This window comes from Taudactylus pleione, unplaced genomic scaffold (genome assembly GCF_031769625.1).
Source record: "Taudactylus pleione unplaced genomic scaffold, aTauple2 ptg000292l, whole genome shotgun sequence".
In the NCBI taxonomy this organism is placed as follows: Eukaryota; Metazoa; Chordata; class Amphibia; order Anura; family Myobatrachidae; genus Taudactylus; species Taudactylus pleione.
Window position 1 is genome coordinate 1488994 of NW_028284694.1, and position 22628 is coordinate 1511621.

Genomic DNA, 22628 nt, shown 5'->3' on the forward strand with positions numbered 1-22628 from the left:
TGGCTAATAGAGTAACAATCTATAATTTGAGGTCTGGAACCTGACACCTAGAGGATGGGTAACGTGAATGTGCATGTGAACACAGACGTGCGATCCAAGTTGACTGAGGCCCAAAGTACCAATCAATCAGCTCCTGTCATTTTTCAAACACAGCCTGTAAAGTGACAGTTGGGAGCTGATTGGTTGGTACTTTATCTCCGTCCATCTCTCTCCAAGGCTTAGTACATAGACACCATAATTACGTAGATTTCTATTAAGCAAATACTTGTTGATGAACCAAAACATTATGACAACTGGCTGTTAAGCCCCATATTCCACCAAAACAGCTCTGATCCACTGAGACATGGAATCTACAAGAATTCTGAAGGTCCTGTAGTATCTGGCACCAGGACGTTACCAGCAGCCACCAAGGATTGGACTTGTTTCGACACATACCACAGATACTTGATTGGATTGAGATCTGGTGAATTTGGGGGTCAGGGCAACACCAGTGCTTAAAGTGGTCCTAGAGACGTGGCGGAAGTCACCCTTCTCCCCCGTTCTCAGCGCCCCCTTCAGACTATATAAAAATTTGTGTCCTCCCTTTTTTCAATAAAGGGGCAGCGCGCGCCATATTGTTCAAACAATCACATTCCCTCCGCCATCTCTTCCCACAATGTACCATATTACCATCTCTTCTGTAGGTAAATAACAACCACAAACCCAGCCATCTACATGATACAACAGAAAATGGGGTTCCTTGGAGCAGACAGCCTTCTTCCATTGATCCAAGGTTAACTTCTGGTTTTAGTGTGCCCATTGAAGGCACTTCGATGGCGTACAGAGGCTACAGAGCCTCATACTCAGTTCTGCTAAATTAGCAGAATAAGGGATTTTTTCCCATGTTGTGCGCCAATTACACATTACTCCCATCGCCATCATTCAAATGTTTCTGCCATTAGTGCCACAGTAGCCTTCAATGACCACTGGCATCAATGAATCTTGACCACCCAACACCCTGTCGTGATTCATGGGTTTTAGGCCGTGATTCAGAGCCGGACGCTCTGACAGAGCACTCGCTCTGAATGCCGGCCTTCTTGTTTTTTAGAGCGGCCACCTGGCCTCTCGCATAGCTGTGGGTGACCACCCACAGCTATATCGAGCGGCCAGGAAGATGGTCGCGATGGTCAAGACCATCGCGACCATTGGGCTTGCGTTGAGACCCTTGTGGTAGGGTCTCGTTGCCGCAAGCCCCAGAGAGATTTCGGCTCTGACAGAGCCGAAATCTCTCCCACTGACATCACTCGTGATGTCAGTGGGGCCGGCCCCAAACCGAGGCGTTCACATGGGAACGCCTCTGTTTGGGCAGCCACTCCACATCGACAGCATGCCCCCTTTGGTATGAGACCCATAACGACGGCTTGGCCGTCGTTATTCGGGTCTCGTGCATTGCCACGACGGAGCCGCCTCCGGCCAACATCGACCCGCTTGCGAACACTCAGCGCTCGCGAGCGGGTCTGAATTAGGCCCACAGTTCATTGTGGTGAGGTTTCCGAAAGGATTATTAAAAAGCTTGCTGTGCGATTGCTGTGCAATACATTATTTAGATATTGCCATATTAACTTATTTCATCTAAAATGGCGCCGAGCACCCAGTCGCAGAGTAGCTTGGTGTGCCATTCACAATATGGCGTGGGGCAGCTGTATGGGGATGCGTGCACTACTGGATGATTGCATGCGCATTGGGATCACGATCGCGCATGGGTGCATGTGCAAATGTGCGTCGGGAGCGTGAATGATTTTAAGAAGTGACTGCGGACAATCAAATCATCCGATGAATATCGTGAAGCGGGTTATGCGCAATTGTGTGATTGCTTACACTCTATTTGGCTTCGACAGTCCACCCTTTGATAGCAACTATACGCTATCGCCATACGCAAGCAATTATCTATAATTTTAATCTGTCAAGCCATACACTGCGGTTTGCCCGTCGCTATCCGGGTCTCACGCATGTGCACTGGGCCACCATAGACACACTTGCGAGCGCTATGCGCTCGCGAGTGGGTCTGAATCAGGCCCTTAGTCCCCACTGTCGCTACAGTAGGTACTCGCCAATGCAGAATTTGAGCACCCCACAAGCCTTGCCGTTTTGGTAATGGTCTGCCCTAATCATCTGGACATAATTCTCTTATCAAAGTCACTCAGGTCTTTACACCTAACTATATCTCATCTCATGCAACCAGAAGGATAGCGTAAGTCAGGTGCAATCTGACTGAGCCAGGTTAAACCCCGTGGTTGTGGGAGCAGTATACCTGTAAAGACTTTTGTTGTTAAGTGTCAGTCATTAGTGTTAGCCTATAGGGATCCTTGGGGGTTTGGTCTTGCTGGTATATTAGGTCTGTTAGCCAAAGACTCCTCCTCTTTGTTTCTGGAAATCCCACCCTCCCTCCCTGTTTGTGGTGTGTTTGTTTGTTTTGAGTGTTGTGGCGGAAAGAACGGTAGTGTGCTTTTAGTTATACAAATTAGATGGGTACGCTCTCCTGGTTCAATGATAGGCCAAACCCGTCCCTTCCGGGAATGACACAGCTCGCCCGGGCGTGCTTTTTGGGGAGAGTTGAACACCAACGAGTGATGTGTTTGGTCTGCATGTGTCTGTGGGAGTGTCCGTTCTTTGTTGTCTGCCACCATACTAACTTTAAGCTCACAATTAATTTCAATTAATTAGATAACCCAAATTTAATATGATGAATTATTAATTATTAATAATCTGATGTCAAATAAATTTTACCTTTAATTTTAAATCCAAATCCTGTTGCCTGTGTGTTTATTCTTAGATAAGTTATAGTTGTGTTAAGTCGGTAAGGTATAGTGCGCATATCAACCATAGGGAGTTTATGCTGACTAGGAGTACCTAATTACAGCTTTCGGATAATATATCCCTGACAAACGCTGTTGTTTTGAGAAAGTCAACATCATTTGCTTATTAAGGAAGGAAAAGTTACACTGTACTTACTGATACATAACAGACATATGAGGGGGCTACTGTACATACTGTACATAGATATTTACATCAGACATTAAACTGCCCACTTTCTCTAATTACACAATGTGCGTTGTGTGGGTAGTCTGACACACATCAAAGTTAGTAAAGAAACTGTAGATTATTGCTGCAAGTTCCACTACAAAAAAAAAAAAATCTTATTAGCTAAGGAAATCCATATGTTTGTTCCAGGCATTATCCGAAGCAGCCAAATCAGATGCACAGATACTAAGTGATATTGAAGCCTTAACATAAGGAAGCACATCACAAAAGCAGACTGATGTCTCTCAGCTTTGTACAAACAGAGAGTGATTGTGATTAAAAAGAGATACACCAAACATGACCTCAGGGTACTGTAGCTGTGTAATAGCTCAGTCACTGCCGCATCCTAGAATCTGGCAGTGTGACACTTCTGTTTTGTTCCTCCCTGGCAATTTACTCTCTCATACACAATCTTGTCCTAAGAATGCAATAGTAGCAGAGTCCTGCAGTAAATACAGGAACGTAAAGGGCAGGGCCAGCTCTAGGGGTGCTCGACCTGAGCGGTCGAACAGGGGTGCCACCCATAGAGAGCGCACCCTTCCCCAGCATCCCGATTTCGGTGGGACAGTATTGTCCCGCTGTTCCACCCGTGGGCCGTAGTGGCCTGCGGGTGGTCAAATCTGGGGGTTGGGGACCCCCACCACCGCAGCTGTGCGGTGATGCCGGGACCCTGGAGTCTGAATGCATGCTGCATGCATGCGCTCGGCATCCAATTAGTGCCGTGAGAGGGCTGGCGGAAGTTAATGAGGCTCACCCCAGCCTGACGTTATTTGGAGGCGTGCCATGCCTATGAAAATTAGGCCACGCCCCCAATTTCGGTGGTGATAAAGCAGAGCATCCGGCCGGCACAGGACGCTATTAGCCCTTGAGCCGGCACTGCTAAAGGGCCTATTCATCAAGCAGCCCCTATTGCAGCAGTAAGGATTTCTTTTATTTATAAGTGATAAAGAAAATCACTTATTGCCACAATTTACCAATAAATGAGATATAACAGAACATGTAACATCACAATCGTGGCTAACTAGGCGGAAACCGTCAAGTTTTATCACCGGTAAGAGTTACCGCTGTTGCTGGTAGTGCTATTGCCAGTGGCAACCAATGGAGGTTCTATGGAGTTGGTGCAGATTTGCACCTTTGTGCAATATAGGTTGAGTCTCTTATATCCAAAATGGTTGGGACCAGGGTTATTTTGGATATTGGAATATTCCGTACTTTGGAATATTTGCATACCATAATGAGATATCTTGGGAATGGGACCCAAATGTAAACACAGAATGCATTTATGTATTATATACACACAGCCTGCAGGTCTCGGCAGCAGTGACTAGGGAGGGAGCCGGGCAGCAGTGACTAGGGAGGGAGCCGGGCAGCAGTGACTAGGGAGGGAGCCAGGCAGCAGTGACTAGGGAGATAGCCGGGCAGCAGTGACTAAGGAGGGAGCCGGGCAGCAGTGACTAGGGAGATAGCCGGGCAGCAGTGACTAAGGAGGGAGCCGGGCAGCAGTGACTAGGGAGGGAGCCGGGCAGCAGTGACTAAGGAGGGAGCCAGGCAGCAGTGAATAGGGAGGGAGCCGGGCAGCAGTGACTAGGGAGGGAGCCGGGCAGCAGTGACTAGGGAGGGAGCCGGGCAGCAGTGACTAGGGAGGGAGCCGGGCAGCAGGGACTAGGGAGGGAGCCGGGCAGCACCGCCTGTGCCGACTGGAGAGCCCACCAACCTACCCGCTCCTCTACTCTACAAGCTCCGTCAGCCCCCGTCAGACCTGGCAAACCCCCTGTCAGACCCGTCGCCCATTGCGGCTGACGGGAGGCATTTTTTTATTTTTTTTAAACTAAGCCAATCTTGGGTGACGTTTTTTCAATCCCAAATCCTTCTCCCAATCCCTGCACATATTACCTCTATAGCAAACATTAATAAATCCTATGTGATTCACATTCATTCATTTGTTCCCCATTCATGCATACAGTGTAAGCAGGAGAGAGCATTTTCTATGTTACATGACGTGGAAATATACTGGCTTAAATCCCCAGTGCCCATCCCTCTATGCATGAGTGCACATACATTTCACCCACATGCAAATATGAGATTCTGTATTGTAAGATAGGTTATTGTAAATATGTGACATTCCTTTATTTATGGCATGGTGCACAACCGTTTTCTTTCCACTAATGTCGTCTACTGATAAGCTGGACATAGAAGTGGCACGTTTACCATTTCCACTCTCACTGCTAGCATGCAATTCATTCTGGAGTCTGGCCCCGGTAGCTAACGCCTTTGCAACCTTATAGGCTATAGATTGCAAAAAGTATCGGGAAAGGGATCCTACGGATCCCTCTCCACTCGCAAGTGAAGGGATCGCTGTGATTCGCTCACTTCTTACACTGCACAAATATAGCCCCTGTTCCTGTGGCTATATTATTTCATTAAGATTCGGCCGAATCTTAATTTCTTATTAAGAAGATAGGGCTTTTTTCTATCAACGCTTATCATAGCGATAGATACAGTAATCTACTACTACTATGACCACCAATAAAATATCTCCAAAGCAGCAGAGAACTTTTACCTCCTCACCAGTCAGTCCAGATGTTACTGTGCACATGTGACCACATGTTGTTCACACATATATAGCGGAACTATAAGCCTTGGCCTAGGCTTTCAGTTATAGAACACATATGTGATCCAGCTAGCCAGGTCATGCATACGCATACAGAATACCCAGAGACTTGTGCACAGAAATTAATCTGTTCCGCTCTAGGCCAGTATAACCGAGTCTAAGAGATTTTATTGATAAATGATGGCAATATTCAGGGCCGGTGCTACCATTAGGCAGCTTTAGGCAGCCGCCTAGGGCCTCCGGCCACTGGAGGGTGCTGCTGAGTCCAAAAAAAAAAATTAATTGCATAATTCATGGCTGAGTGGCATAGCTGTGTGGCATACTATGAATTGTGGCAGTGTTATGAGGTACATTATGATTCTGGTACTCTGCTGTGTGGTATATTCTATATAGTATAGTATGAATTTGGGACACTGCTGTGTGGCATATTATAAACTGGGGAGACTGATGCGTGGCATATTATGAATTGGAGGGAGCAAGGGCGGTTGGTGAAATCTTGCCTAGGGCGCCCAGAAACCTTGCACCGGCCCTGGCAATACTGTAGGTGGTTTTCTAATGCAGCGATAGGCAGTGATAAAAAAAACATTAGGTGTTTCTCTGATGCTGCAATAGGTGGTGATAGAAAACCATTAGGTGTTTCTCTAACGCTGCGATAGGCGGTGATAGAAAACCATTAAGTGTTTCTCTAATGCTGCGATAGGCGGTGATAGAAAACCATTAAGTGTTTCTCTAATGCTGCGATAGGCGGTGATAGAAAACCTTTAGGTGTTTCTCTAATGCTGTGATAGGCGGTGATAGAAAACCATTAGGTGTTTCTCTAATGCTGTGATAGGCGGTGATAGAAAACCATTAGGTGATTCTCTAACGCTGCGATAGGCGGTGATAGAAAACCATTAGGTGATTCTCTAACGCTGCAATAGGCGGTGATAGAAAACCATTAGGTGTTTCTCTAATGCTGTGATTGGCGGTGATAGAAAACCTTTAGGTGATTCTCTAACGCTGCGATAGGCGGTGACAGAAAACCATTAGGTGTTTCTCTAACGCTGCGATAGGCGGTGATAGAAAACCATTAGGTGTTTCTCTAATGCTGTGATAGAAGGTGATAGAAAACCATTAGGTGTTTCTCTAACGCTGCGATAGGCGGTGACAGAAGTTCATTAGGTGATTCTCTAAAGCTGCGATAGGCGGTGATAAAAAACCATTAGGTGTTTCTCTAATGCTGCGATAGGCGGTGACAGAAAACCATTAGGTGTTTCTCTAATGCTGCGATAGGCGGTGATAAAAAACCATTAGGTGTTTCTCTAATGCTGCGATAGGCGGTGACAGAAAACCATTAGGTGTTTCTCTAATGCTGCGATAGGCGGTGATAAAAAACCATTCGGTGTTTCTCATTGCTGCGATAGGCAGTGACAGAAAACCATTAGGTGTTTCTCTAATGCTGCGATAGGCAGTGATAAAAAACCATTAGGTGTTTCTCTAATGCTGCGATAGGCGGTGACAGAAAACCATTAAGTGTTTCTCTAACGCTGCGATAGGCGGTGATAGAAAACCATTAGGTGTTTCTCTAATGCTGCGATAGGCAGTGATAGAAAACCATTAGGTGTTTCTCTAATGCTGCGATAGGCGGTGACAGAAAACCATTAAGTGTTTCTCTAACGCTGCGATAGGCGGTGATAAAAAACCAATAGGTGTTTCTCTAATGCTGCGATAGGCGGTGACAGAAAACCATTAGGTGTTTCTCTAATGCTGCGATAGGCAGTGATAAAAAACCATTAGGTGTTTCTCTAATGCTGCGATAGGCGGTGACAGAAAACCATTAAGTGTTTCTCTAACGCTGCGATAGGCGGTGATAGAAAACCATTAGGTGTTTCTCTAATGCTGCGATAGGCAGTGATAGAAAACCATTAGGTGTTTCTCTAATGCTGCGATAGGCGGTGACAGAAAACCATTAAGTGTTTCTCTAACGCTGCAATAGGCGGTGATAAAAAACCATTAGGTGTTTCTCTAATGCTGCGATAGGCGGTGACAGAACACCATTAGGTGTTTCTCTAATGCTGCGATAGGCGGTGATAAAAAACCATTAGGTGTTTCTCTAATGCTGCGATAGGCGGTGACAGAAAACTATTAGGTGTTTCTCTAATGCTGCGATAGGCGGTGATAAAAAACCATTAGGTGTTTCTCTAATGCTGCGATAGGCGGTGACAGAAAACCATTAGGTGTTTCTCTAATGCTGCGATAGGCGGTGACAGAAAACCATTAGGTGTTTCTCTAATGCTGCGATAGGCGGTGATAAAAAACCATTAGGTGTTTCTCTAATGCTGTGATAGGCGGTGACAGAAAACCATTAGGTGTTTCTCTAATGCTGCGATAGGCGGTGATAGAAAACCATTAGGTGTTTCTCTAATGCTGCGATAGGCAGTGATAAAAAACCATTAGGTGTTTCTCTAACGCTGCGATAGGCGGTGACAGAAAACCATTAAGTGTTTCTCTAACGCTGCGATAGGCGGTGATAAAAAACCATTAGGTGTTTCTCTAATGCTGCGATAGGCGGTGACAGAACACCATTAGGTGTTTCTCTAATGCTGCGATAGGCGTTGATAGAAAACCATTAGGTGTTTCTCTAATGCTGCGATAGGCGGTGATAAAAACCATTAGGTGTTTCTCTAATGCTGTGATAGGCGGTGACAGAAAACCATTAGGTGTTTCTCTAATGCTGCGATAGGCGGTGATAGAAAACCATTAGGTGTTTCTCTAATGCTGCGATAGGCAGTGATAAAAAACCATTAGGTGTTTCTCTAATGCTGCGATAGGCGGTGACAGAAAACCATTAGGTGTTTCTCTAATGCTGTGATAGAAGGTGATAGAAAACCATTAGGTGTTTCTCTAATGCTGCGATAGGCGGTGACAGAAAACCATTAAGTGTTTCTCTAACGCTGCGATAGGCGGTGATAAAAAACCATTAGGTGTTTCTCTAATGCTGCGATAGGCGGTGACAGAACACCATTAGGTGTTTCTCTAATGCTGCGATAGGCGGTGATAAAAAACCATTAGGTGTTTCTCTAATGCTGCGATAGGCAGTGACAGAAAACCATTAGGTGTTTCTCTAATGCTGCGATAGGCGGTGATAAAAAACCATTAGGTGTTTCTCTAATGCTGCGATAGGCGGTGACAGAAAACCATTAGGTGTTTCTCTAATGCTGCGATAGGCGGTGATAAACAACCATTAGGTGTTTCTCTAATGCTGCGATAGGCGGTGACAGAAAACCATTAGGTGTTTCTCTAATGCTTCGATAGGCGGTGATAAAAAACCATTAGGTGTTTCTCTAATGCTGTGATAGGCGGTGACAGAAAACCATTAGGTGTTTCTCTAATGCTGCGATAGGCGGTGATAGAAAACCATTAGGTGTTTCTCTAATGCTGCGATAGGCAGTGATAAAAAACCATTAGGTGTTTCTCTAATGCTGCGATAGGCGGTGACAGAAAACCATGAAGTGTTTCTCTAACGCTGCGATAGGCGGTGTTAAAAAACCATTAGGTGTTTCTCTAATGCTGCGATAGGCGGTGACAGAACACCATTAGGTGTTTCTCTAATGCTGCGATAGGCGGTGATAAAAAACCATTAGGTGTTTCTCTAATGCTGCGATAGGCGGTGACAGAACACCATTAGGTGTTTCTCTAATGCTGCGATAGTCGGTGATAAAAAACCATTAGGTGTTTCTCTAATGCTGCGATAGGCGGTGACAGAAAACCATTCTTGTTGCTAGATGTTACTAAATAGCCCCAATAATCTTAAAGATGTTTCCCAACCTCAGATAACGTTAATCTAGTCTCTTATACATACAGTATGCACATGTCACTGTTATTAATACAGTGTTTTTGTTTTTTTTTCATCTTCTTTTTGGTTTTTCTCAGACTTTAGATCAAAAAGCGTTGTCTATTTTCATTTTTCCCAGGGATACACAAGAAAAGCTGTTTTCTAGTTTCAGGGATTACAGCAAAGCCGCGTCATATCCATGGGCATGGGAAAATAAAAAACTATTGATATAAACACATGACTAATAATGACTGTGTGGAAGGGAGCTACAAAAGAAAAGAAAAGCATTGAATAAAAGCTGTGTGAGGGCGCACACAGGACAATAGATTAATGTTATCTGAAGGTGTAAACACATATTTAAGGGCAATAACAATTTGACAGCTTGTTCTTCCCATTGTTACTACTTGCGAAACATATTAGCACTGCCGCGTACGCAAGCCCAAACTATTATATAGCATACCTTTAATGTATCATAAATTACAGGGTACTTAATAGAAATATATAATACAATACAGCAACAGAAATTGAAACATATTCACATAACAATTATAACAAGTGACAACAGTTCATTTCAGTTTCCTTTTACTGTGTTAGGACCATAAGTGTTTGAAACACATTTTATCCTGAATATACAGTATATTACCAATCTGTGCTTCAGCTGATAAATGTTTTATGTCTTACGTGATCCGCTCATATATTTTATTAAAATAACTTCTGAATTTCTGCCATAAAACAGGATGGAAACACGTACACTTGGTGTGAAATTATTTTCTACTGTTCGGTGCATGTGTAACTATATATATATATATATATATATATATATATATATATATATATATATATATATATATATACTTTTACGTTTCAGATGCCATATTGCATCTCCAAAGGTGCAAATTACAAATAAATAGGCACACTCTAGAACACAGTGGTAGAAAATTGAAATTGGGCTCATTTGCAGGTTTTGCAGACACCAAATAAATTATCTATACTGAAATATACATTGGATTGCTGAGGCAGTCAGTATACACTAAAAATATATTATTCCAACTTACATTTTACCGCTCAGCCATTCGCTGGAGAAGACAAAGGCTGCAATTTGCAGAAATTAGCAATCACTCACAATTCTTCAAGGCTCTCGCTAGGGTATACGGTAGTTCTTCCTTCATATTGTTGCTCAAGAAAGTATTAATAAAATATGTAAAATTTTCATATAAAAAAAAAATAATAATGTATCCGAGTTGTTGCACAATAATCATTCTAAGTTATGTGTTTAGAATTGGGGAAAAAAATAGTCTGTCTGTCAGTACTTTTGTCATATGCGGCTGACTGCACGGTCAATAATTGGCGATTTTAAAGATGCTCTCAGCTTGGGCACCTCCTGTTCACCAAAATGCATGAGGCCTGGATGATTTTTAGAAGTAGTTACTAAATTAGTGGCGTCCACATTTTTTAGTGAATGTTGCTCTGTTCACAGTCTTCCTACCATATTACTGGTGTCCTTATGTTATGCACCTGAGAAACGTGCATTCGGTCATATAAATACTGTGCAATACAGCAAGCAGCATCACATAAATACCATAGTACTAACTGAAGGAACATAAGCTTGCAGAGTACATACAGTATAGGTAGTAATACTTGGGGCCAGAATTAACACAATCTGCATTTTTAATGTGGATGTGATAAACCATTTTATCATACATTTTCATAAACCTTCTATCGGATGAGGTGTTGTCATGTGTGCAAACCACTTATCATACTAACTTAAAATAAAGACCCTGAGACGTGGATTTGGCAGATAACTTGATGGCGATTTATTGGAGCAATAATAATTTATTATTTATTTATTATTTATTTAAGGATGTATGGTGGCAAAGAAAGGACGGCCAGAAATCAGCCAAATCTGCTATGCCCACACACAAACAACAAAAGGCATAGCAGGCGTAGATCGCCCAGAGTGCATACACATTACCATGTAACTCATATCAACAACAAAAGGTAACGCTCAGCCTCTATCTTGACTTCCCACCCGTTTAGGTGGTGATACTGCCCCCCGTTAGGTTGGTACAGCCAACTACCAGTCAACAGAAGGGAGCGCCCTTAAATCATAATTGCACCCGGACTGGTGACCTGCCGATCTTTCCCGCCACCCAAAAACAAACCCACCACATACCAAAATTTATAGGGGAGGGAGGGCGGGAAATCTGGAACAAAGAGGGTTTGGCCCACACTTCTAGCCCTTTTTATAATGTTCCTGTTACAAACCCGCCCCTGCTTGCCATAGGCTAACTCCAACAAGTAATCTGCATACATGCCGGCCCCCATCCTAGAGGTTTAAGACACCTCTTTTCTTATGTAATCTTTCGGTTTCTCATACAATAAGAACCTATTAGGAAAAGGCAATATTAACCACTGGGACTGATTCCCAGCAGGGGCAAATGCAGGATTTCTAGAGGGGATTTCCAAATGCTTGATTTTAGACCGAATGTGGCCAGTCCATGAAAAGGACAGAGGCCCTGATTCAGAGTTGGGAATAGAGAGAGAAATCTCTCTCCACTGATCACCTTGGTGAAACCATTCTGCACTGCAGGTGGGGCAGATTTAAAATGTGCAGAGAAATTTAGATTTGGGAGGGAGGTGTCCAAACTGACATCTAAATTGTAGTGTAATAATAAAGCTGTGCAGTATTTGTGGGCTACATGTAAAAGCAGCCAGTATTTACCCTACATGCAAAAAAACATTATGCATTTACACCCCTTGCATTGCAACATGGTTTGTCCAGGTACACAGTTAAGTGCTATCTCTCTCTCTATTCCCAACTCTGAATCAGGCCCATAACTAGTACTTAACCAGCTATAATATACGTCATAGAGAGTGTATTGTATGTTATAATTCCAGCAGATACATGACCAATGATCACAGTAAGCCATTAGATGCTGAATGTTTTTATTTCCCATGTGGGCACCATTCCAGACCACGGGAGCAAAACAGAGGAGTCTGGGGAACTTCGGAAGAACCTAGCACTGCCATGGACATATTGGTCTCCTTATGCAGTGGAGAACAGTATTAATAATTAACCCTATAGATGGTCTATAGCAGTGCTCCCCTAACAGTACATGTTTTCCAGATCTCCTAGTTTGTGCACAGGTGTATCCATTACTGGCTGATACATGTTAAAAGATCCACTAATTATTTCATTTGTGATACATGAGGAAAACATGCAGCATTAGTAGCATTGTATTATATATTATTTCTATTGTGGTCATGGTGTGGGCTGGGGAGGGGGGTTTCCAGGCAACTGGAACTCCCCCACGTTTGCCTATGCACAAATGTATGCAAACCCAATGGTTTACATATATCTACAATGGTGGGGTGCCTACTCATGTACAGGATGTATTCTGGGGGCAGCGAGCGGGTCTCCATTCCCAGAAAGGTGATTCGCAGGAGGATGCGGGACCAAATGACGCAATTATAATGGAATTGCATCATATTGGCTCCGTCTCCTCCATATAGAGCCATAAATCACGGCATTTTGCTGTGAGGTTATGGGGCTGAAGAATATGGTGTCTGCTCTCGGGGGTTTCTGGGTACTCAGAAACCCCCCCTGTGTGTGCTATTGACTGACTATCTTGCTTAAAAACAGGACTACAGTATAGTATGAATCCATAAGAACACAATGGAGGGGGTGCCCATTTTTAATACATATCCAGGCCTTAAATCCTCTGTGATGTATGTTTATTAATAATATACTGATAACTATAATTTGAATGTTTCAGCCCTGAACATAAAGGCTTTATTTCCAAGTACATTTCAGAGATGTACAATAGGACGAAGTTACCGGAACAAAGCAACAGATCACTCACTTATAAATTATTATTATGTCCACTGGCTGTGAAGTAGCTTCCTGACAGCTTATTGTGATAAGTAATACATAATTACTTCTGGTTTCCTGCAGCACACACACCATGGCCGCAGAGCCGTAAATCAGAAACACATACAACCCAACCATGATATGAATGATGAACCTGAGACGCGTCTCCAACCGAAGAGTGTTTCAATGTTATGTTTGGTGTTTTAGTAAGTACTGCATGTGCATTAGGGATCTAAAGGATTCACCTACAGAGAGTTACATTTGCCAGGTACTGTGCAATTGTTTATTGATGTTGATCAGGCATATAAAAACTAAGATAAGCTGATCTGTAAGGCATACTTGCCTACTTTTGAAAAAGCATTTCAGAGAGATTGTGAAAGCAGTACCGACGAGCGCGGCGGTAAAGTGGACGTGTACTGCTACATCTGAGAGATATACCATAAAAGTGACTTACATCCAAATGTAACAGAGCCCCAAAGCAGTTAGTAAGATCTTCTTGGTGATGAAAACACACTGATACTGTTCAGGGCTCGCTCATGTATTGTATTTTACAAGGGGTTCCGTATAAGTGGCCATGATAAACCTTATATGAAAATGCAATAGGGATCATTGTGCCTTATAACCAATGCAGGCACTGATAATACTATCTGAATGTACAGTATATTTCCCTGATATCTTTTTTTCTTCCAAGTATGTAACAGCTACATAATGGGGGTAAGGTGCAATCAGGGAGATTGCTGAACTCTTCAGGGAGTCAGGGAGATTGCTGTTATTTCAGGGAGTCTCCCTGACAATCAGGGACAGTTGTGCAAGTACAGTACCTGTATTATACATGCCTACCCTCCCGGAATTTGAGGGAGGCTCCCGATTTTTCGAGTAACCCCCTGCACCCCTGGGAGGGTAGGCACTTCTCCCGCATTCCGCCCACTTCCTAGTGAAGTGGGCGGAATGGGGAGAATTTCCGTGGCAATCGCGGGTCCCCGCGATTCTTCATGAATCGCGCCATTTAGCCCCACCCCTATTTAAATTTGCACCAATTGAATCAATTTACAGTGAAGGGGGCGGGGCTTAATGATGCGGCCCATCAGGCCCCGCCCCTATCACAACCCACCTACTTCTCCTCCCCAGGAGAAAAAAAAAAAGTAGGCGAGTATGACCTGTATGATGTAATGGTCTGTAAGGATGCGAGCAATAAAAATTAACAAATGCGCCCTGGCGATTTGATTTGGTGATTTTCCGAAAAGGTGGCGGGCCCTGTCATTTCATTTATACTGTGTCTGTATTATACAATACAGAATATAGAGGAAATGTTTTATTGGTTATTAATGGTATCACCACCTTTTTCTAAGACACTATCGGGCTGAATTTTGAGTAGATAAATAAAATAAACGTTACACCTTGGCTAAACCATCGTCCTGATTTAGAGTGGCTGCGATTCCGTACGCAGCGGTTCTCCAAAAATATGCAAATGCCGCAGCTGCAGGGATCTCTACAAAGATGCCTTTTCGTTGACATCTCCGATCCGCTGGTTATGTACGAAAACGCACAATCGGTCGCACTATCACAGTGTCCATCGGAAGTCCGCCGCCAGAGCCATTGTAACTGCGCATACAGACGCAGACCGAAACCGTCATGACCTGTCTGTGTTTGACTACCCGCCCTCCGTTACCTCCCAAAACGGTCAATAACTCTCAATCACTAGGTATCCAATTCTCTGTTATTATCAGGGTAGTAACTATGGGTCTGATTCAGAGATGGCCGCAAATGCCGTCACGGCTGCGATCCCGTACACAGTGGATGTGCAAAAATATGCGAATGTCAAAGCCACCGGGATTTGTATCGAGAGGCCCAGCTACAGCGTCTCAGATCCGCTGCTTGCATACGAAGCTGCAACCACCGGTCGCACATCGGTTGGATCATCGAACTATGGTTACTCAGAATGGTGGTCAGAACTGAGATGCCGGGGCCTTCGTGCTGAGACATGGTCGCGACACATCTGCGCTCGAATTGCCACCTCCCTCATTACCTGCTACAAACGGTCACTAACTGTTGATCATTCTGCGTCCAAGTCCTCCCTGCGACCGCTATCGGTAATAAATCTTGGTGCATGCGCAGTGCAACTCATACGCAAGTGCACTACCAAAAAAAAAGAAAAAAAATGACCCAGCTCTGCATACACTGCCCATTGTGTCCACCTCTGAATCCGGCTGCACTGCAGGTGGGGCATATATAAATCGTGCGGAGGGATTAGAGGGGTGTATCCTAACTGAAATCTAAATTGCAGTGTAAGAATAAAGCTGTCCAGCATTTGTGGGCTACATGCAAAAGCAGCCAGTATTTACCCTGCATGCAATAAGAATTTATCTGCATCCCTGGCAGTGCAACCCGGTTTGTCCAGGGGCAAAGTTACTTGCTTTTTTTTGCTTTGCTCCCAACTCAAAATCAGCACCTATGAGCCCTAGAATAATCATTGCCCCTTATCCCCTTTGTCTCATCACACTATGGTATCAGTATGTATTTGTGTTAGATCTTCAGTTATTGACAGTTGCATATCTATCATGGGTGCAGGGTGTACAAGGGCCCATGAGTCCAGGGGGACCCCGTGCCCCACACCCTGCACCCAAGAATGATCACTGTGCTGGCCGTTCAGTGCACCCCTATACAGCTTCTTCTTTAACAACTGCTGCTTAAATCCAATAAAAATATAATTAATAAGTAACAGTCATTGTAGCGTCTTCTAGTTCATTTAGAGTAGAGGAGATCTTTTGTGAAAATGTTCTTACCCGAAATCGGACTTTCCCATTTGTGTTCACCTGTAAGAACAGGCGGTGAGGACCGTTCCAGTTTCCATAAACAATATCTACTTTTCCGTCCCTATTGAAGTCGGCTAGTGCTACACCGCGACCGTGCTGATAGGTGTCATCCACACCTGTAATGAGAAAATAAGAAAGTCAAGATTGCTACATCGCGTTGTGCTCTATATAGATTATATAGTGCTGCTAGAGGAATAGCAGAACACTTTAAGATGATTACTTCCACAGACTTGCTTGCAATGAATTCCTACAATGTGCACAATTCAGTGTTGCACAGAAGTCTGCTTCACGGACAGATCTTGCGATATTTAACAACTGCACAAGCGTCGGAAGCAGTGTCGGTTTACCGAATAGGCAGAGTAGGAACCGACCTATGGGCCCCGCTCATTTTAGGGGCCCTGCGACAACGGATGAAAATAATATTTGATCTTCAAAGAAAATTACAATCAGGCTTTCTTACATTGTTTAAAAAAGATAGAATAAAAAATTAATCAATTCAAAGAAACGTAAACTTTACATCAAAGACTCTATAGAGAAAATACTGTATTAATGTAATGTACCCATAAACAACTAAAGTACATAAACCAAAGACATCAGACTCACATTACAGTTTGTCTCTTAAAAGCTCATCTTCTGGCAACTGTCTGTTTGTAAAAAATTTTGCTGCAACCTACGTACATGTAATGTACAGTAGTAATGGGATGCAGTCAGGAAGCCGACGGTCGAGATGCCGACTGCCGGCTTCCCGACTGTCAAATCCCAGCAAGGTACTAATGACAGCCCGGCATACCGACGCCCGGCACACTGAACGAAGGTTAGGTTTTAGGTCTCCTGGGGGGACTTAGGGTTAGGCACCCACCCGGGAGGGTTAGGTTTGTGCTAGGGTAGGGGGGGTTAGGGTTAGGCACCCCCGGGGGGGGGGGGTTAGGGTTAGGCACCCCTCCCCCCGGAGACTTAGGCTGCAGGGAAGGGGGGGGTTAGGTTTACGCACTAGGGTGGGAGGTTAGGGTTAGGCACCCCTAAAGGAGGGTTAGGGGGGGGTAAGGTTAGCTAATACTTACCTTTGGATCTGTCGGGATCTTCACTGGTGCCGGTCTTTCGGCGTCGGGATTTGAACCGCCGGACCTACTTTCGTAATGGCCATGTGTCATCTCCATATAATATGTTAATTTCTTTAATAACATTAATAATTGTTAATGTTTCTTTTGTGTAATAAAATTGGTTTATTCAAATTGCTGGTTGGTAAAAATGAAAAACGTATTAGGTGATAATTTGCGAGGTGGCCCCCGAGATTTTCGACTGCCTAGGAGCCTCTGCAGGATTTAATCCGGCAAAAATAACGCACCACATGGCTTAGAATGTATTTTCTGGTGATACTGTAGCAATCAGGATGGTGATAGAGAACAGGGAGAGTTTTCCAGTTAATTAACCAGATTCTTCAGCAGAATGAAATAAACTACAGAACAGAATGAGGGTCACTGGCAGAAGAAAAAGAAAAATGAATATTATCGGCTTGCATTATGACAAGCTCTCTCTCACCTTGAATGGAAGTCACCTCCCGTTATCCGGAATAATGGGGGCACGAGCCCTCACGCATCTGTTTTGTTTGATAGATGCACCTTTGACAAGTCTTGTTAAACCCCTGCCATCTTTCTGACTTTCAATTACCCGGACAGTGCATCTACCTCAGTCTCTTACACATACATTCTCTATACACATATATCTTCCTTTCTTTCAGCCTTGCCTCAGTCAGATTATTACCTTATCAAAATCACAGTTTTCCCCCTGCTTACTGCAAGCAAAATATTGTGCTGCCATCAAATACATTTTTCTTTAAAAAGAACACATTACTGAGGGAAATAGGATTTTAATGAAAAGTCGAATTCTATTTTTATGAAATATGACCCCCGTTGTTTTAATCAGTCACTTTCTACATCTTTTCCCCAATGGCCTTCCTTGTTGCGGATATGTACGGCCTTCAGCCGAGGGCTGTTTATTTATTTATTTATTTATTTATCAATCTATGCCTAAATAAAATGATTAAAGCAGGCCTGGTGAATACATTTTGAACGTGGCCTTTACATAAAATCACGGTGGCGGGTTCCAAAAAGTGGGTGTTTGTACAGCGTCACCGTACACCAAGGTCTGTGTCAAGCTGATTCATTGTGGTAGTGTCGGTGGGAAAACTGCACGTTAGGACAGTAATTGGACGGGAGTCACATTCCGGATGGGGAAAAAAAAAACTAAATTAACTTCACATGTCATTTCTACTTTCTTTATGGCGTGACCAATGATTTTGTTCAACTGGGTCAGGGCTCAGTCACTTATCTACTTTGGCCTCTTAAACGATTAATTTCCGAAGCTGTTGAGAAAACGTTCAAAGTTGGAAAAAGTGGAACCCGCAGATAGAAACAGGTTACACTACAGCTTAATAAAAATAAATCACTATGCTACGCTGTTTTCAGCAATAAAAATGGGGAGATGTTGAAATGCATTCAAATTAGACTCTAGAACAGAGGTTCCCAAACACGGTCCTCAAGGTTACCCAACAGTAGATATCCATGGTTGACCACAGGTCACTTAATTAGTACCTCAGTCCATTTGATTTAACTACCTGTGCTCAGCCATGGATATCTCTAAAATCTGAACTGTTGGGGAGCCTTGAGGACCACGTTTGGGAACCTCTGGTCTGGAAGATTGTGGGGATCATCAGTGGTCAACTTGGATAAACACATAAATGCAGGCTATATCACATTGCGTGAGTGCGTATATTTTACCATACACATTGGCGCCTGTCCCCATTCTGTGTTTGGATGAATTCTTTGTGTTGATGTTTTGCACAACCAATTGAGTTTGATACTAGAAGTGGAAATTCTACAGAAAGTATTGCCTGTTGTATCCTTTTGGGCCAACTTCTAAAATTTTAATGAAATTTTTATTTTTTGGACAAGTCTTGAGTATCTTACCCCCCCCCATCCCCATTTGACAATTAGAAGGTTAATCAAAAGGGATCTGTATGATTGACCGCCGGATTTGAGCCTGGCGGTTCAAATCCTGATGCCGGCAGCCCGAACAGCACAGATCCCGACAGGGAAGGTAAGGAGGCTATCCCTACCCCTCTCCCTCCCTAACCCTAACCCTCCCTTAGGGGTGCCTAACCCTAACCTTCCCCCTTAGTGCCTAACCCTAACCTCCCCCCCAGGGGTGCCTAAACCTAACCCCCCTCCCTGCACCCTAAACCTAACCCTCCCGGGGGGGTGCCTAACCCTAGCCTCCCCCTGGGGGTGCCTGACCCTAACCCCCCTTCCCTTTGCCTGACCCTAACCCCAGGGCCGGCTCCAGGGGTCAGAGCACCCTGTGCCGGCCCATATATGTCGCCCTCTCATTGCGTCCGAATTTGGGGGCGTGGCCTAATTACCATAGGCCACACACCCCTACGTGACGTTATTTGGAGGCGTGCCCGCATGGCACGCCTCCAAATAACGTCAGGCTGGGGGTAAAGCCCAGCAATCCGTCACTGGCTGGGCTTCCCCCAGCCCTGTTCTGTCAGTGAATGGATGCCGCGCGCATGCGCGCGGCATCCATTCACACTCCGGGGGTCCGGAACCGCAGCACAGCTGCGGCGGTGGGGGTCCCCAACCTCCCAGTTAGACCACCCGCGGGCCACTTCGGCCCGCGGATGGAGCAGCGGGACAGTACTGTCCCGCTGAAATCGGGATGCTGGGGAAGGGTGCCGCCCTCCATGGGTGGCGCCCTTGTGCGACCGCACTGGTCGAACACCCCTAGAGCTGGCCCTGCCTAACCCTACCGGGGGTGTGCCTAACCCTAAGTCCCTCCAGGAGCCCTTAAACCTAAACCTCCCCGCCCCCGCACTGTCCACTCGTGACACCCGGCTTACCTTTGTTTGGTATGCCGGCATCGGGATTACGGCGGGTGGATAATGATAGGTGTCAGGATTTCGACGCCTATCATTAATCCCCTGCCAGAATTTCACAGTCGGGAAGCCGGCAGTCTGCATTTTGACCGCTGGCTTCTTGACTACATCCCCATCAAAATCTATTGTCTACTATCTACTGTAATGTGATGATATGACAATGTTTGCAAAGCTTTTCTTTTTTTATGGTAGGTGTATGAAGCAGATACAGGTGGATCAACACACCCCAAGCAGGATAAACATAGACGTTATACTGTGCTAAGTATTTTATACATGAAAGCAAAAAAAAATGTTGTGGTTATAATGAATCTGAAAGGGTGGAAACTGATTTTTATATAAATTCTGCCATAGACACTTAATATTTTTTTTTCTTTTACAATAAAAGATATATAATGCTGCTTTTTCTATGTATTGTGACAAGTGTCTGTGTGATATCCCTGGTGGTTGACCAAACTGACCAGACTTTTGTTTTCATCTTCAAAACTGTTCAAGAAAACATAGGACCTGATTCAGACCCGTTCACTATCTGCGTACGCTCGCTGGATGCGTATGCAAATTTGTCAAAGTGACGACACGGGAAGCGAACGCTCACCAAGGCATGAGCGCGCCAACCATGTCTTAGCGAGCGGACACTTTGTGTAGGCGTACGCCCAATCGCACAGGCAGAGCCGCCCACGAGCAACACGTCATCTCCAGGAAGTGTATTAAAACATTGGTAGATCGAGCACCATCGGGTGTGAACACAGTGTTTGAGGTAGCTTTAAGTGACATGTACTATGACGCTGCCTGTTAATTATGCACGCCTCTAAAATGACGTTTAAACACTCAGGCACGCCTGCGTTCGCATCTCCAACCCCGTTATTAGTGTCCTGCCCCTGTTACCACCCACAAACGGCCTCTCATGTCACTCATTACCCTTGGCTATCTTTGCTGGGCGAGCGAGATGGATGCGATCGCAGTGAGTAGTTCGCAAACATGCAGAACGAAGCGCGCGCATGCACGTAGCGCGGAACATCGGGCCGCTTGCGAACGCACAGTGCGAGCGAGCGGCTCTGAATCAGGCCCATAGTTATTATACCCAGGGTGACAAATAATTCATGTGGAATAGAAATCCAATATTATTAGGGAGGATGTTTATAGATAAAGTAATACACCAGGGGGAGATGTACCAAGCCTTGGAGAGAGATAAAGGCCCTGATTCAGACCCACTCGCGAGCGGCTGTCCGCTCGCAAGTGAGTCGATGTTCTGTACTGAGCATGCGCACGACGGAGGGAGCTCCGTCGTGCGCATGCGCCAGACGCGACGAGCGAAGGAAAGTCCTTCGCTCGTTGTGTCTGATCAAAGGGGGCGTGCTGTCGATGTTGATTGACAGCACGCCCCCTTTGGTGGGCGTGCCTCCCTGACCAGGGCGTTCCCACGGGAACGCCTCCCGTCAGAAGCCGGCCCACTGACATCACTAGTGATGTCAGTGGGAGTGATTTTGGCTCTGATAGAGCCAAAATCACTCCGGAGCTTGCGGTTGAAAACCTCAACCGCAGGCTCCGGCTCGCAGTTTCGATGGTCGCGATGGTCACGACCATCGCGGCCATCAAAATGCACGCTCGTATAGGCTGTGGGTGGTGACCCACAGCTATACGAGCTTCCAGGAGGACGCTCCATAGTTATGGAGGCCAGCCCTCATTCAGAGCGTGCGCTCTGCTCAGAGCGTACGGCTCTGAATGAGGGCCAAAGTACCAACTAATCAGCTTCTGTCATTTTTCAAGCACTGCCTGTAAAACAATAGGTAGAAGCTGAATGGTTGGTACTTTATCTCTCTCCAAGGCTTCATGCTGTACACTTCACCTCCCTCTCCCCCATTGTCTTCATTCTCAAACTATAGTGTGCCTTTAGGAGATAATTACTGCTTACCAGGGGCGTCTTAAGAGAGGAGGGGGCCCGTGTGCACTCCCCGTGTGGGGCCCCCTCCTCTCACTCCGGTGGCCGGTAGCCGACTGAGCATTAGTAGACTCTGGGCACTAGAGTATGCCTGGAGTCTACAGAGCATGCGCAGAACGCCGGAAAAATGGCAGCGGCGGCAATTTTCCAGTGTTCTGAGCTGCGCTGAGACCCGACGCGGGACCACAGACAGATGAGTTTAAAATAATATGGGTGCAGGGTGTGCGGTGCGGGGCCCCCCTGGACCCGGGGGCCCGTGTGCCCCGCACACACTGCACCCATTATAGATACGCCACTGCTATAGTTTTTCCTATAAATATATGTTTTTGTCTTTCCTTAATGTAAATATGTATAAAAGACACAAGTCATTCTAATACAGGTTAAATGACAAAGTACAAAGTATATCGCATTCTCTCTGTCATTGTTATTCCAAATATACTATAGTTGGGTTGGGTACGGGATCCCGGTGGGATGCCGGCGGTCAGAGTACCGACAGCGGCATCCCGAGAGGTAAGCACCTCTACACTAACCACTAACCCACCCCTAACCTAACCCTGCCCCTAGTGACTAACCCTAACCTTCCCCCCCT

The 22628-nt window shown here is 45.1% G+C and overlaps 1 protein-coding gene across 1 annotated transcript in view; it reads right to left on the reverse strand.

The window, feature by feature from the left end:
- CRTAC1 (cartilage acidic protein 1) overlaps positions 1 to 22628 on the reverse strand; it is an 822281-nt gene that overhangs the window by 193477 nt on the left and 606176 nt on the right. The window contains exon 7 of the mRNA XM_088482771.1: positions 16140 to 16285. Coding sequence (XP_088338897.1) covers positions 16140 to 16285 — 146 coding nt within the window. The remainder of the gene's footprint in view (positions 1 to 16139; positions 16286 to 22628) is intronic.